The 17,322-nt window shown below is 34.7% G+C and overlaps 1 protein-coding gene and 1 long non-coding RNA gene across 6 annotated transcripts; one reads left to right on the top strand and one right to left on the bottom strand.

Annotated features, from left to right (window-relative positions):
• Positions 1–5,319: 5,319 nt before the first annotated feature.
• LOC11440693 (uncharacterized) lies at positions 5,320–10,134 on the top strand. Its single transcript, XR_003012912.2, has 3 exons — positions 5,320–5,812; positions 6,552–6,682; positions 7,309–10,134. It is a non-coding gene; the product is annotated as an uncharacterized lncRNA (long non-coding RNA).
• Positions 10,135–10,754: 620 nt separating this feature from the next.
• Positions 10,755–17,153, bottom strand: LOC11440307 (pentatricopeptide repeat-containing protein At3g62890). 5 transcript variants are annotated; one of them, XR_005642180.1, is made up of 4 exons: positions 16,180–17,153; positions 13,165–15,655; positions 12,948–13,015; positions 10,755–12,873 (listed from the first exon to the last, which is right to left on the bottom strand). XR_005642180.1 is itself a non-coding variant. In XM_024785626.2 (2 exons), the coding sequence occupies exons 1-2, from the start codon at positions 16,837–16,839 to the stop codon at positions 14,459–14,461; spliced, it is 1,857 nt and encodes a 618-aa protein (XP_024641394.1). In that variant the 5' UTR covers positions 16,840–17,153; the 3' UTR covers positions 10,760–14,458. The 5 variants fall into 5 exon arrangements, 1 of the variants encoding a protein (XP_024641394.1); XR_005642179.1 differs by having other exon boundaries at positions 10,757–12,873; positions 12,948–15,655; XR_005642178.1 differs by having other exon boundaries at positions 10,757–13,015.
• Between the last annotated feature and the right edge of the window lie 169 nt (positions 17,154–17,322).

Here is a 17,322-nt window from a genome sequence, read left to right as displayed (position 1 = left end):
CTTATAACCCCATCCCGTTACGTATCAGAGCGACCTAGACGACACAGTGAAGGCAAGGCCACTCACGACGGCAACTGCACACTAAGCACGATCACCTGCAAGTTACCCATACGAAGGGCAACATTTTCAAGCAGAAGGGGTGAGATTTCATAATACAATAACATTAATCAATGTAATTGAGAATCATAAATTAACATCATATTCATTCCATTACTAACTTTGCATAATTGCTAAACAGTTAACACGTAATCATATATCCAATCATTAGGAATAACATATCATAATCAATAAACACATATCACGTAATCACATAATCAATCATCATCAACAAGGCATCTTAATCATGACAATGTGACAATGCTCTTAGACTCATTATATGCATGTGGTACCAATCGTCATCATAAGTATTAATATACTTTAATCGTGCGGAGGACAAAGCTCCTATAAAACGTGCGGAGGACAAAGCTCCTAATTTTCGTGGTGAGGACTAAGCTCAATGATATGCTATGCATGGACACATATGGACAAAACTTCGTAATCACTTATCAACATGCATCCAATAATTTGGAGCTAAACTTCATCATATACTTATGCACTTAGTTAAATAACGAAAGCAGCATAAACAAGTCACATAACAAGATGATATCATTATATCAATGGCACATAAATTGCATTATTATCAAACCTTCATATCTTGCATGAATATACAATACATTAATTCATATTCAATTAATATCAATATAACTTGAACAACTCTACAGGCTGCATTAAACGTCACCACTAGGTCTCAATACCAATTAGGGGTTCACTCTTGATCAACTCGTGCGACACAGATCGCACAACACTCAAGCAACTACATTCTGGTTGTACTCGCGAGGCGAGAGTACTTACTCGCCATGGCGAGTAACACTAATCTCCCAAACTAATGTTGTTCTGGGTTCAATCCTGTCCTAAAATCATTCCTAATCATCTCTAGGTATGTTTAGGCACTTAAAGGCACTCAAGGTCCAACTAAAAAGTCGAAAATACAAAATATGACATGCACTCTGCCTAAGCTCGCGAGGCGAGAAAGGGTTGCTCGCCATGGCGAGTTGGACCAAACAACTCGCGAGGCGAAGGAAAGGGGCTCGCGTGGCGAGCGATGAAGTTCATCACTCGCGAGGCGAGGATCATCACTCGCCGTGGCGAGCGATGAACAGAAGCACGGGCAGACTAGGGTTTTTCTCAAAAATCCATCACACAACATGGTTCAAAGCCTAATTTTGATTCCAGAATTCATCCTAAACATATTCTAAGGTTAAAGGACGGTTTCTACATCAATCTAAACAAGTTTTACCGTTTGATCATCAATTTTTAGGGTTTTAACCTAATTCCAAAACTTCTCTAAATCAATCCTAACTTTGTCAACTAATCATCAGAATTACAGTAATTAACATTATTGAATTATTAGTCTCACCCTTACCTCGAATGAAGAAAATCGCAGCACTCTACCTTGATTCCTCTAGACTTGGCTTTTCTCCCTTCTTCCAAAAGTTTTCACGTACAATGAGTTTCTAAAATATTAGGTCTTCTCCTATTTATACCTCTTTCTAATAACTTATCTTATCTCACTTTCTCCCCCAAAACTATCTAAAATATCAAAACAGCCCTCAACTAAATATTTTATATTATTTTCAAATCTTTATTCTATTTATCAATAAAATAAATCTCATATCATAATCAAATCCTCCAAAACTCATAACTTATCACGTCATCAATCAAATCACCAAAATCACCACAATCATCAAAACATATCAAAATCATGCATATATTATATAAATATAATATAATCACCTAAACTCGATTAAATAAACGATTAAACGAAAGTGGGCGTTACAATCCTCGCCTCGCGAGTGATGATGTTCATCGCTCGCCACGCGAGCCTTAACCTTTCGCCTCGTGAGTTACTTGGTGTAGCTCGCCACGGCGAGCAACCTTACTCGCCATAGCGAGCTTGACCAGAGAGCATGTTGAATTCTGAGTTTTTGACTTTTGAGTTGAACCTTAGATGCCTTTGAGTACCTTTAGGTAACTACTATTGATTAGGGAATGATTTTAGAACAAGATTGAACCTGGAAAAAACTTAGTTGGAATTCTGGCTTGTACTCGCCATGGCGAGCTGATGCTCTCGCCTCGCGAGCACTTCCATAACTGACTGTTTTTTAGGATTGTGAGACTTGAGTTGTTTGGATTAGTTAGGAAAAGAACTTTAGGTGCTAATGAGACCTAATAATGATATTGACTTAGAACTGTGAAGCTTTTATGAATTGTTAAATGATTATGAAGTGAATTATGGATTGAAATATACTTGCTTGAATTATTGTTGAATGATCAAGAAACTATTGAGAATGATTTGTTATTTAACCTGATGTGATTTGATTATGCTGCAATTGTTATTAAACTAAGCTGCATGAATATGAATAAGTTGATGATGAACTCCAAATTATTGGAAGTATAAGTGATAAGTCGATTGAGGTGTTTTGTTGTTAGAGTCCATGCATTAGCATTCATTGAGCTTTGTCCTCACCATGATAGGAGCTTTGTCCTCTACACGTTTTAGGAGCTTTGTCCTCCGCATGATTAAAGTATATTAATACTTATGATGACGATTGGTACCACATGCATATAAGTGTCTAAGTTGCATTGTTGCATTGTCAAGGTTTAAAGGTGTTTATGTTATTGATGAAGATTGAAGTTGTGATTATGTGATACTTGTTTATCATAGATGCAAAGTTGATTAAGACATATTATGTTAGTTATGATTTTTGAATTATAATGATTGATATTATTGTATTATGAAATCTCACCCCTTCTGCTTGAAAATGTTGCTCTTCGTATGAGTAACTTGCAGGTGATCGTGCTTAGTGTGTAGTTGCTGTTTGTGAGCGGCTTTGCCTCACTGTGTCGTCTAGGTCGCTCTGATACGTAACGGGATGAGGTGTTTGATATGCATGCTTCATTCTCTTACGTAACTATTATGTTATTTTTATAATGTTATGGATTGACTGTTGAAATATTTTGATGGGGCCTACGTGCCAAAACGTTTTATGGATTATGAAATAATTTCCGCTGCAATGTTTAAGTTATATGGTTAAATTGTTATTTAACTGGTTTGGATTATGTTAAATGTGATATCCTATTTGTTTATGTTGTTTACTCTGATAAATGTTTAAGAAATTTTCATATTGGAAAAACGGGGTGTTACAGTCCACATGTCCCCACTTTCCAAACATACCAATCAACGCATTCACAACAAACACATTACCATCCAACCCAACTTTCACAGCATGTGTAAAAACATGCTCCCCTTCCCTCACACATAACCCATTTCCACAAGCACCGAAAGCAAACACGAAGCTATACCGATTCGGAAAATAACTCGAATCCCTTATTAATGATCGAAACACCGCAATAGAATCACGATATGAATGGTTTGACATAGAATGTGCTTTGATCATGGTGTTGTAAATGAATAAATCTCTTTGAGGAATTTTATCAAACAGTTTGTGTGCATAAGTAAGTGAAACTAAAGCAACGTTTTTGAGGAATTTGTTGGCTATAACAGGGTATGAGATTTGTGCTGTGGTGATTAAGTGTGCATGGGTTTGTTTAATTTGGTTAATGGATTTGCATAAATCAATTAATGAGCTATGTTTTGAATGGTTAACATAATGAAAAGGTTCAGTGTTATGAGCCGTTTGTTATATTTTTTTTCAAATATATTTTGTAGTGTAGGTTCTGTTTGGGAAACCAAAAAAAGAGCTTTTAGTTTTTAGCTTATAGCTTATAAGCTCGTTTGACAAAAAAAGTTCTGTTTGGTAACACTTTTTCACCATGAGCTTATAGCTTATTTCACGAGCTTATAAGCTATTTTTCAGAAGCTATTCCAAGTAGCGTTTGAGCTTATAGCTTATAACTTCTCACTTTTTCTTCCAATTTTACTCTTATTATTTCATTTAAATTGTATTTTTATCCATTATAATTTTTATAATAAGCTACGTAATAAAGACTATTATCCCTTTATTCCAATTTTTGTATATATATCAGCTGGTCTTTTTTTTTTTTTTTTTGAAAAAATATATACCTTCGTTTTTTTTTTTACGGAACAAAATACTATTATTCTATTAGTGTTACTTTTTATTTTTATTTTTTTGAGGTAAGTAAGCGTTATTTTCTTTATTCTCTGTTATTAGTATTACTCTATTAGTGCTACCTTTTTTTTTGTTTTTGAGGTAAATGTTATTTTCTTTATAAAGTAGAAACACTTAAATGATAATAAATATAAGATAAAATTTTAGTGAATAAAATTTAATTTAATTTATAATACATAGGATATATTAAATTAATAAATTTAAAGTATTTTTTTTAAAGAAAAATTAGTATACAAAATTACAAATACTTAAATTAATGATATAATTTTTATTATGAATTAAGAATACCCTTTATATCATTTTACATTTATCAGCTAGTTGAACCGCTATTTTTACCAAACACTTCAGTTAGCTTAACAGCTAAAAGCTATCCGCTATATTTTTGTAGTGTAATATGTTTTTTTATAATATTTTTAACAAAAAATTTTTCAAGGAAAGCTTCAAATGAAAAATTTGTTTGAGTAGCTTATCTTAAAATGTCATTTTAAGACTCTATAAAAATAACGGATAACTTATAGCTTATAGTAGATAATTGATAGTTGATGACTTATAGCTGATAAGCTAATTAAAATGTTTGGTAAAATTAGCGGTTTAACTAGCTGATATTATACAATTTATACTTTTGGGTGGTTTGCCCCTTGCACATCTTGTGCGGGTGAATCATTGTTGTTAATATTATACCTCATTTTAGTTTGTTAAAAAAAAAAAAAAAAAACTAGTTGATAAATGTAAAATGATATAAAAGGACATTCTTAATTTATATTACAATTTATATCAATTAATATTTAAAGATATATATTAGTAATTTAAATTTATTAATTTAATAAATATTTTATATATTATCAAATTAATGTTTTGCTAAAATTTTATTTTTAAATTTATTCCATTTAAATTTTTAGACTTTATGAAAAATTAAAGTATGATTGATTTTATTTCAGTTTTTATACTTCAAAAAGATTAAACATATCATTCTTTAAAAAAAAATAAAAAAAAATTAAACATAACATTGCACTACAAATATTTTGATCATTACAAAGCTTAACTTTTCAACAAAAAAAATAAAAATCTCAAAAAAATAAAAATAAACTAATGTAGCAACATTTTTTCTATTTTCTTGACAGGATGTTATTTTATACAAAGAATTGAAACCGTGCAGCTTTAAGAAACAGTCTCTCTCTCGAATCCAGCATAAGAATGAGATTAGGGTGAGCGATGAGCGATGACCGTTAGAAGAGAAGAGAGTGAGCGTATCAAGGAACTGATTAAAGTAATTTCAGTCACCAAAAATTGATTATCGGAGGATGAAAATGATTATGTTGGAGGGTTAGGGTTTGGGTTTCAAGCATCCATTCAGGATAGATGTTTTGGACAACAACTCATCTTCAAGGGTTTTCAATCGATTATCGGAAGATGAAAATGATTGAAAACGCTTGAAGATGAGTTGTTGTCCACAGCATCTATCCCATAATGGATGCTTGAAACCCAAAACCTAACCCTTCAACATAATCATTTTCATATTCGGATAATCGATTTCGGTGACTGAGATTATTTAATCAGTTCCTTAATACGCTCACTGCATAGAACACATACTGTGCGTAGGGCAATGAATGAGATCAATGCAGGTATTAATACTGTTTTTATTACGTTGTATATTGTGATGTTTTACGACTTCAGTTTCTTTCCCATGATTTTATTTGAATGATATTGATAGAATTCGGTACTAAAATACAATTTAATTGTAGAAATTGACTTTTATTGATGGAAGAAATGTTTACAACAGAAACAGATTTACATTTTAGACACATAAACTAAGGAAAGAGATATAATACACCATTACTATCCATAGATACATTCCAAACTAAGGAAAGAGATAGTCTATAACAATATAGCTTAGAGAAATATGAACAAATCGCTATTGTTACTGTTACATTACATATCACAAAATATTGTTAATTAACAGCTATTGCGGCACTATAACACTGTTGCACAGTGGACAATGCATAAATCGCTATTTTCCATGATCCGTGACTGACAACACTGCATTTGCTTGTCGATTTATGCAGCCTTTGTATGTTTGTTTATTACAGTTATATGTCCTTTATACAACTTGACTAGAGAAATATTTTTGAGATCAAAATTTTGATGTCAAGCAGTGTCCTATGGTTTTTGTGTGTGTTTTTTGAAATGAGTGTGAGTTGTAAAAGATCAAAAGTAAGAGAGAGATAGAGATAAACACACAGTGTCGCATAGGGGTGGACAAAAACCCGTGGCCCGGAATGTCACACACGGTTTCTGTATTTTGATGTTCAAATAAGACAACTTCCTAACTAATGAGTATTGGTTTAATTTCACACCTCAAAGGCTGCTACTTGCTAGTGAATTCAAAGGAGAAGCTGATAAGGTGCTTATTGTTAAAAAGGCAGAAGCAGAAGCCGAATCAATGTTTTTAGGCGGAGTTGGTGTGGCAAGGCAGAGGCAAGCTATCACAGATGGTATGTGGTGATATATGGATATGTCATTTGTTTCTGTTGGATTTGATGAAAGAACAGTTTTGAACAGTGTGAATTTGTAATTAAGAAGGTTTAGTTGTACTCTGTAACCATGCTATACATTCCTTGACATTGTAATGTTATATGAGAATTCAAAAGATGATATGCAATCTTCTGCTTTATATGAACTTATCTTTTTCCTTAAGCATCAAAAGTATAGTTTTGTTTTTCTGTTTTATGAGTATATATGTAAGCGATTGGACAAACTCCATGGTATGTGGTGCCAATCTTTCAATAAGTTTGGAATGTATCTTTGGTTTCTCGTCGGATTATTTTTTCTTTTATAGGGAAATGATAGTATATAACTAGTTGTTATATTAGTATTTTCTCTTTTATCAGTGTCCGAGTCTCTTCTATTTGGAAATTTGGAGGCAATTTGGGATTATATTTTCAAATGCAAAGATGAATTTGTTGGCTATAACAAGGTGTGTGATTTGTGTGCTGTAGTGATTAAGTTTGCATGGGTTTGTTTAATTTGGTTAATGGATTTGCATAAATCAATTAAAGAGCTAAGTTTTGAATGGTTAACATAATGAAAAGGTTTTGTGTTAATCATGTTTTTGTAACAGGTGATGGGAGAATATGGATATAGCATAGAATACATACTGATGGTGGATATTATACCTGATCCTTCTGTGCAGAGAGCAATGAATGAGATCAATGCAGGTAATAATACTTTGTGGTTTTTAGACTCTGTTTCTCATCTTCCTATGGCCATATCAAGCAGTAAAATGCATGTATGCAGTATACTCAATCACAAAATTTAAGTATTGGGTTCTGAAAGATTACTCTGCATGTATGCAGTATACTCACTTTGTGCGCATTCGCCCCTGCACATGTGTTTATCCCATCTCTTTAGTGTTGTTAAATAATGTCTATCAGCATAGAGAAATATGAACTAAATGCTCTTGCTCTGCAATACACTAATTAGTACAAATGTTGTCAAATAGAAACTATAGTGACACAATAACACTGTTGCATAGTGGAACATGAACAAACCACTATTTTCCGTGATCTGTGATTAACAACACTGCATCTGCTTGTCCATATAGGCAACCCATGTATGTTTGTTTATTGCATTTGTATGCCCTTTATGCAGTTTGACTAAGAGAAATGATTTTTTCAGATAAAAATTTTAATGTCAAACACTGTCATTTGGTTTTTGTGTGTATTTTTTAAATGTGTGTATGTTGTAAAAGATAAAAAGTAAGAGAGAGATAGAGATGAACAAATGGTGTCACACGGTGTGTGTATTTCTTTGTAGCATCGACACTTTGGATCGAAGGCATGTCCGGTGTCCGACATGTGTCATCGTCTGACACGAGACCGGCACATGTATTTACACTGAACTATGTTATTTTTTCTCATGTCAATGAATGAATGTTAAAATCAAAAAATGAGTAAGTCAATCATCCTACTTTTTAGCTTCCAATCTCTATATATCTACTTTTTTTTCTCTCTAAAATTGAGTTGCTTGCCCTCATTTTGCTGAGCTTAGGGTTTCAATGCCATATCTTGATCCGCCTGCAAGATTCAATGCCAGAAATGATGATATGAAAATATGAATAATGCAGAAAAACTATTGCTTCCATGTTTGATAAGGTGTCAACTTCTTGTCATATGGATATATGCTGCTCACCAACCTATAATTAACAAAAAGAAAATCAAATGACTGACCTTGTGCTTATGAAGCACGGACACCTGGCACGACACTGTCACGTCGACACCGATAAAATTTTGAAAAATTAACATAATCTAAGGTAATCACAAGTGTCAGTGTAGTGTCATGTCAGACACAGGACACACTTTCAATCAGAAGTGTTGGTGCAACAGAACCCTGTGCAGATCTATCGTGAACACGGATCCTCTCTATCTTTGCATCTAAATATCGGCTATTAGATCAAGGAATAATCCAAATTTTACGGCAGATAGTTGGCTGTACCAGTAGAGGATCTGAGTTGATGTATTGCAAGTATTAACCTTACAGAAAAGCTGTTAGCATAGAATCCAGATTAAAGTTGAAATATTTTGGAAAAATAAGACGTTTGATGATGGTAAAGAAGAGCTGCACATTTATTTTTCCACAACAATTATACATTACTAGTTCAAGCATGTAGGACACTTTTTTCACAAACTAAAACTAAATATGATAACTTCAATCAAATTATAGAGAAAAATTCTAAGCAAATTATTGCAATAAGTGATATTATTACAATGAAATCATAGTCAAGTACATAAGTTTTCATGATTGACGGTTTACTTGGTAAATGATAAAGGAAAAATTATGAAAGACATTAAGCATAGAGTAATATTACAAGCATTCCCCAAATCGCGACATCCAGAGCCCGGACCGACTAAGTAAATCCACCATAACCTAGTTTTCATAAATTTTTCAATACTTCTCCATGGCCTATCAGAAACAACACCCTTAGAACTTGAAAAGAAAGAAATTGTTTTTATCAAGCCACTGATCACGGTTTCTCCTTGTACTTTTTCTGTCTATACTGGATTGTAAAGACATTAATAATAACCTTTGTCAAACTGTTACATGTTTACCGTGTTCGTGTTTACCGACGATCTTCATTGGAGAATCATGATTCGGGTTTCAACTTCTGTGTTATTTTTTACAATTAACACAAAGCCTTTGAGAGTACTTCTGTGTTGTTTCAGTGAGGATTGTCGGTATACATGAACAGTTTGACAAAAGTTATTGTTAATATCTTTACGATCTAGTATAGACAAAGAAATAGTACGAGGAGAAAGGTGATCAATGGTTTGAAAAAACAATTTCTTTCTTTTTCAAGTTTAAAAGTGTTGTTTTCTGTCAAGCCTAGAGAAATATTAAGAGATTTAAAAAAAAAACAAAGTTATGTTTCACATGCAAACTTTTGGAGTTCAGAAATGGTTACAACAAGATCAGCTTAAAATCTCAGATTTGAAGTATCATGAAGTGGGTTTGCAAGGTTGTAGTGAAGCAGTGAAGAAGTTGAATGCTTTCTGCTAGACAAGAGAAGTTCAAAATAGGGAAGATGAGAAAGAAACTAGTGATAAGAATCCAAGTGATAACTTTGAGAAAGTGATAACATAGGCATGCATTCATGATTTTATTGAATCAGTTCATGCTTTTTGAGTAATAAATATTGATTCAGAGGAGTATGTGATTAAACTTGCTGTGAATCTGGTTAAAAAGATCTCCAAAGAAACTAAATGGCCATATATCAAGACCGTTCTCTTTAATGTTTTGTTTTTCTCAATATACTATCAAAGTTTCATGATTGATAATTTACTTGAGATGTAATGGTTCACTTAAATTATGAGAAATGCTCTGATATCAAGGTAGTTTAACAGAAAAATTAGTGCAGATAAGCAATGGCATGTGCTGGTGGTAACATAGAGAGAGAGAGAAAAACATTCAATTTGAATACAATTATGAGTTTATAACTTTGGACACAAGCAGTGAATTAATTGCACAGGATAGCTGGAATCAAATCTCGTCCACGAAAGTTGTGTGTATGACGATAACGTGAAAGAAAATAATATTGTGGAAATATTTTAGAAAGTAATATAGTAAAGTGACATCATAATATGATTTAATTGAATATATGACGACAACACGAAAGAAAGAAAAAAAGTGGTCTTCACATGGATACCTTTGCCATGCGAAAGTGGCAGAGAATGCTGTTTGTAAGGTCACAAACCTTAGCCAAAGATTCCCTTCACATATAAACTTCATCATTATTTCCCAAAAGGTTTAAACAGATTGTTAGTTTTCAATAAAATGCCAACGTTGAGCATGAATGTCAATAAAATGCACAATCTTTATCAGCAATGGAGATCCATGAGTATATGCTTAGTAGAAGTTTTCTTTATTCAGTAAAGTATTTATTTACACAAACTTGATACAAGAAATAGCCTTAAAAGCCTCCCACAAAGCAACTATTCCTATAACCTGATACAATGAATAACAGACAGACCTTGCCCAAAGAAAAGTAAATTGCAGGGCCTATACTGGCTAGGAACAAACAGAAACAAGACTAGACATAAGCTCTATTAACCCAGCTGAACTCAGACGACGCCGCAGAAACTTAAAACCAAGAAATGCCGAACTATGGGAACGCCTAAGCCAACTGATCAGCACTAGATTGAATAAAACAAGCAGCAGTAGCCACACACCAAGTGATTCCGATAACTTTGACAAGCCTAAACAGTGACACCGAAGCTTGAAAGGCTAATAACGAAACCCTTTTATCAGCAAGTAAAACACTAAAACTCCATATTATAAACATGATCTGAAGCACCAAACCTTCAACTGATCTAGATGTGCCCAACCTTCCTTCTGGAACACCGATGATATCCCAAGCCATTGACGACCTCCAATCAGTAGAAAAAAGAGAAAATCCACGTAAGAACTAACAGGCCACCGTCAAAACTAAGTAACCTCTGAAACAAATTATCCAACTTCCAGCAAAGACGATAAACTTATCTCTGGTGAGATCAAAATACAGTCCCAACAAACCTGAAGCAGCTTTTGTACATCAGCCTGCCTGATTTACACAGAAATGGAACCTCAACACACAGGAATAATACACGAGATGAAAATGCTGCTGCAATTTGATATCCTGTAAAATATCTGAACCTGTCCTCTCGCTGCAGAATACTCCAGAACTCTATCAAGATGACATTTATCCGAGTCTGGCCCATCTCCAAACGCGCAAAACACACCTCAACCTCAGACTTGCGATTCCACACAGCCGAGACAAGCTCTGGGATTCACGAACCATTGATTCAGAATGTACTCCAAGCAAACTTCCTTGTTTTTTAATAATTTGTCATTCCTTGCCTTACAAATACTCCAAATGCAGGCAAACCAAATCACACCAAGTCTACTAGCGAATACTCTCCCATTACCAATCAAACCTTGAAATTGATCTAAATGAGGCAAATCGTCATTTTGAAAAGCTGTAGAAATTCCAAGCCAATTTCTGATCGCATACAATGTACCTGCAAACACCAGACTCTCAAAGAAAAGGTGAGCGATTGATTCTTCAGCACCACACTCCCCGAACTAAACAACTCGTTGTGCCAAAAAGGCTTCTGCAGTATTACAAAGTTTGTTTGAAACTTTGAATCAAATACCTAAGGCAGCCAACGCAAAAAATGCTCAAGCTTTATCAGAAATGGAGATCCATGAGTATATGCTTGGTAGAAGTTTTCTTTATTAACATTCAGATATTTTTTACACAAAACAACAGTTTTTGTTCTTTACTGTTCTTCTACAAAATACAAGACCAAGTCGAGGGAACTCAATTTATCAGAGTATTACATCTAATTTACTTTCAACCTCATCAGTATCTAGAGAATGGGCATGTCATTACTACATAATGTCCTAGATCTCAACAACATACCTGACACATCAATATTGATTTGGAAGCAATTGCAGAAATCACTACCATTTTCAATTAATCAAGTAACAAAGAGCAATGTCGTAGGTAGGGAAGATGAATGTGGCAGAACGTGTTTATTTAAGCCAAAGATAAAATCCAATACTTGAATATTCATTGAGTAATAACCTAATTTTAAATAATATGTTAAAACCTTTCTTGCAACCGGTTGCTTTTCTTTGTCCTTGTATTTTTCTCACTTATGACATTTTGCTACAATGGTTTAAATACTAGAGATTGAGACTTCTTTTTTCACATGCCCAACTGTTTTGTTAAAATGATGGCTCACTTTTTTTTTTGGTACGTCAGTTTTTTTTTTTAAAAAAACAAGAATAAATTAAATTAAAATAAGAGGCATAAGATATGCCTATAACAGTACAAAGAGTTCGCCCAAACAGACACAAACTAGATACAAGAAACAGCCTTAAAAGCCTCCCACAAAGCAACCAGCCCCATAACCTGATACAATGAATAACAAACCTTGCCTAAAGAAAACAAGACTAGACATAAGCTCTCTTAACCCAGCCGAACTCAGACGACGCCGCAGAAACTTAAAACCAAGAAACGACGAACTATGGGAATGCTTAAGCCAACTGATCAGCACTAGATTGAATTAAACAGGCAGCAGCAGCCACACACCAAGTGATCCAATAACTTGGACAAGCCTAAACAGCGACACCGAAGCTTGAAAGGCTAATAACGAAACCCTTAATCAGCAACTAAAAAACTAAAAATCCATATTGCAAACACAATCTGAAGCACCAAACCTTCAACTGATCTAGACGTGTGCAACCTTCCTTCTTGAACGCCGATGATATCCCAAGCCATTGATGACCTCCAATCAGCAAAAAAAAAAACAGAGAAAATCCACTTAAGAACTAACAGGCCACCGTCAAAACTAAGTAATCTCTGAAACAAATAATTCAACTTCCAGCAAAGACGATAATAGATCTCTGGTGAGCTCACAACACAGTCCCAACAAACCTGATGCGGCTTTTGTACATTAGCCTGCCTGAATTACACAGAAATGGAACCTCAACACACAGGAATAATACACGAGATGAAAATGCTGATGCATTTTGATATCCTGTAAAATATCTGAATCTGTCCTGTCGCTGCAGAATACTCCGAAACTCTATCCAGATGATATTTATCCGAGTCTGACCCATCTCCAAATGCACAAAACACACCTCAACCTCACACTTGTGATTCCACACAGCCGAGACAAGCTCTGAATTCACGAACCATTGACTCAGATTGTACTCCATGCTATTTGTCTTGAATCTCAGCCAATTCCAGCAACTTCGTTTCACCGATTCAACAATATTTTCCAAGCAAACTTCCTTGGTTTTGAATAATTTGTCATTCCTTGCCTTCCAAATACAGGCAAACCAAATCACACCAAGTCTACCAATCAAACCTTGAAATTGATCTAAATGAGGCAAACCGTCATTTTGAAAAGCTGTAGAAATTCCAAGCCAATCTCTAATCACATACCATGTACCTGCAAACACCGGACACTCAGAAAAGGTGAGCGATTGATTCCTCAGCACCACACTCCGGAACTAAACAACTCATTGTGCCAAAAAGGCTTCTGCAGTATTACAAAGTTTGTTTGAAACTTTGAATCAAATACTTAAGGCAGCCAACACAAAAAATGCTCAAGCTTTATCAGAATTGGAGATCCATGAGTATATGCTTAGTAGAAGGTTTCTTTATTAACATTTAGATATTTTTTACACAAAACAACAGTTTTTGTTCTTTACTGTTCTTCTACAAAATACAAGACCAAGTTGTGGGGACTCGATTTATCAGAGTGTTACATCTAATTTACTTTCAACCTCATTAGTATCTAGACAAAATGGGCATGTAATGACAACATAATGTCCAGTATCTCAACAACATACCTGACGCATCACTTGTGATTTCGAAGCGAAAGTATAACCAATAAGGGCTAAATTGGGCAAACATTAAAAGGAACTACATTTTCCTTTTACAAAGATATACAAGCACATGCTCCACCAAAACTCGCAATGATCCGACTCAGTGAACAAACAATCCACATAATGCAGCAGAAAACCGCACAAAATGCACAAAGCAATGACTTTTTTGGGCTTTGCCAGTCAACCAAACTCTCGAGACATTGGTTCCTCCTCAGACACAATGCAGGCAGGGACAAGAGAATTGAAACCGCTGAACAAAATGTCACTGCAGGGAGAACAGTTCGCTTGTTGCAACTTATGCATCAGAGATTAGGGTTGAACAGCACTTTCTTAATCTACCAGTAGTCTTTGCAAGAACAAATTCCATCTTTGAAGTGGTGATACCTCATCCTATCTCGTACTATAATTACTCGATCATAAACCTTGGAGATGAATTTTGTTGCTTGATGACAATCCCCACAAACTCTTAAATTCTTCACAATACGAATTGGAGTTCCTGGTGCTGTGTTCATCAGTCCAAAAGCAATAGCCAACTTCTCACTATGTACAGAAAGAGCGGTCTCTTTATCTTCCTCATCATCAAAATCAAGCAAAACTTCCCCTAACTCGGGAACATACCCGGCAATCTTCAACTTGCTTATCATCTCATCCAAAAATGAATAAATCTCCCTACTCTGAGGATGTGATCGATCACCAACAAGGAATTCATGGAATACCCCATTCAATTCAATTGAGCTGAAACCAGGAATTTTTTTCCTGTCACTGTTGATTTCATTTTTCTCTCTTACCATCCTTGCTTCATTCCATCTTCCAGATGTAGAATATATATTACCCAACAAAACATTACAGCCTATATGGTTAGGATCAATTTCTTTAATTATCCTACCTATTCTATATCCGCGCTCCATATCTTTATAGATTCTACAAGCATTCAACAGGGCTCCCCAAATCGCAACATCCGGAGCCATTGGCATGCTCAAAATCATCTCTTCAGAATCCTTCAAGTGCCCGGAACGACTAAGTAAATCTACCATACATCCATAATGCTCTATTTCAGGATTAATTCCGTAATCACTAGCCATCAATTCAAAATATGATTTTCCCTCCTTAACCATATAACCATGGCTACAAGCATTTAATAAGGCAATGAATGTTACTTTATTAGGAGAAACTTTTTCAACCTTCATTTTTTCGAACACATTTATAGCTTCTTCAGGTTTTCCATGCATTGCAAACCCACCAATCATGGCATTCCATGGCCAAACCTTTCGCTTCACTTTGTGTTCATGGAAAACACTCGATGCAGAATCTATCTCGCCACACTTTGCATACATGTCAATGAGGCTAGCCAGAAGTCTATCATTCATCTTAATATTGTCCCTCCGGATGTAAACATGGATCCACTTTCCCTGATCCAACGCGACAAGATTTGAACAGGCTGCAAGAGCGCTTACCATGGTATATTCATTTGGTTTGACCTCGGATTGCAACATTTTGTGGAAGAAGTCCAAAGCCTCCATGAAACAGCCAACCTAGAAAATACATGAAGTAACTTTAGACAGAGGACATGCAAAGTCAAGTTAAAAACAATAAAATATAGGCTTCAATGTTTTTTGTCCCTACAAATAAACCATTTTTTAGTTTTAGTCCTGTAAAAATAATTGTTCGTTTTGAATCCTTTCAAATATACAACTTGTTCCCTTTGGTAATTTGGTTCTTGTTTTGTTTCAGTTTTTGTAAAATTTGCTTATATTGGAATCGGTCCCAATATTTTAAAGGGACTAAAACAAGTATTTCAGGGATCAAATGTTCTACATATTATCGAGATAAATTTCAATGTAATCAACTATTCCAGGGACTAAACCAAAATAACAAGGACCAAATTAAAAAAGTTGTATATTTGAAAGGGACTAAATATATATATTTAAACCTAAAATATAATATACTCCCAACTGTATACTGGTGCAACTCCCAGTTCAGAGCAACCGGACAATCATGTAAAAATGTTAGAATCATCATTAACAATTATTTATTTTACTTTCTAAACCTGCAATACCTGAACATAACCAGCTATTATAGTACTCCAGGACACAACATCTCTCTCATGCATTTCATCAAACAATTCCTTCGCTAAAACCATGTTACCGGATCCAACATACGCACCAATCATAGTGTTCCAACTATAGAAATCTCTATCTACAGCCGAATCAAACACGTTCCTCGCATCCTCCACACGTCCCCACTTTCCAAACATACCAATCAATGCATTCACAACAAACACATTACCATCCAAACCAACTTTCACAGCATGTGTAAAAACCTGCTCCCCTTCCCTCACACACATCCCATTTCCACAAGCACCAAAAGCAAACACAAAACTATACCGATTCGGAAAATAACCTGAATCCCTTATTAATGATCTAAACACCGCAATAGAATCAAGATATGAATGTGGCGACATAGAATGTGATTTAATCATGGTGTTGTAAATGAATAAATCTGGTTGAGGAATTTGATCAAACAGTTTGTGTGCATAAGTAAGAGAAGCTAAAGCAACGTTTTTGAGGAATTTGTTGGCTATAACAGGAAGTGTAATTTGTGCTGTGGTGATTAAATTTGCATGGGTTTGTTTAATTTGGTTAATGGATTTGCATAAATCAATTAAAGAGCTAAGTTTTGAATGGTTAACATAATGAAAAGGTTTAGTGTTAATCATGTTTTTGTGAAGGTTTTGTGTTTGAATATTACAATTTACAAATATCAATAATGCTAAAAACGGTAGTTGCTGAAGGTGCGGAGAATAATGTGGAGGCTGGTGTAATAAATGACTACGCCACCGCGGTCCAAGTTGGAAGGCACAATGATGGAGGAGGGGACGATGCGACTGTCGGAGAAGGGAGGGAGAGTATGCTCAGGCAGCGGAAAAGAGTTCAGTTGGAGTTACAAAATTGAAATATGGCTCAAATATATGACTATTACTTTTTCCAACCTCCTATGTTCTCGCGCACCCCGCAAAAAAGACACAAATATTCTTGTTAGCAAATCCGAAAAATGAAAATTTTGAAATATGATTTTTGGTGTTTTTTTTATGTCAAAGGTCTCTATTAGACCGTTATATAACCCCAGCATAAACTGCAAAGCAATTGCAGAGGTTATATGAAGGTCAACAATGACCATGACATCACAAACACTCCTAAAA

This window comes from Medicago truncatula, chromosome 6, assembly GCF_003473485.1.
Source record: "Medicago truncatula cultivar Jemalong A17 chromosome 6, MtrunA17r5.0-ANR, whole genome shotgun sequence".
Lineage (NCBI taxonomy): Eukaryota > Viridiplantae > Streptophyta > Magnoliopsida > Fabales > Fabaceae > Medicago > Medicago truncatula.
Note: the sequence above shows the minus strand (reverse complement) of the source record. Positions and strands in the feature narration are given on the sequence as shown.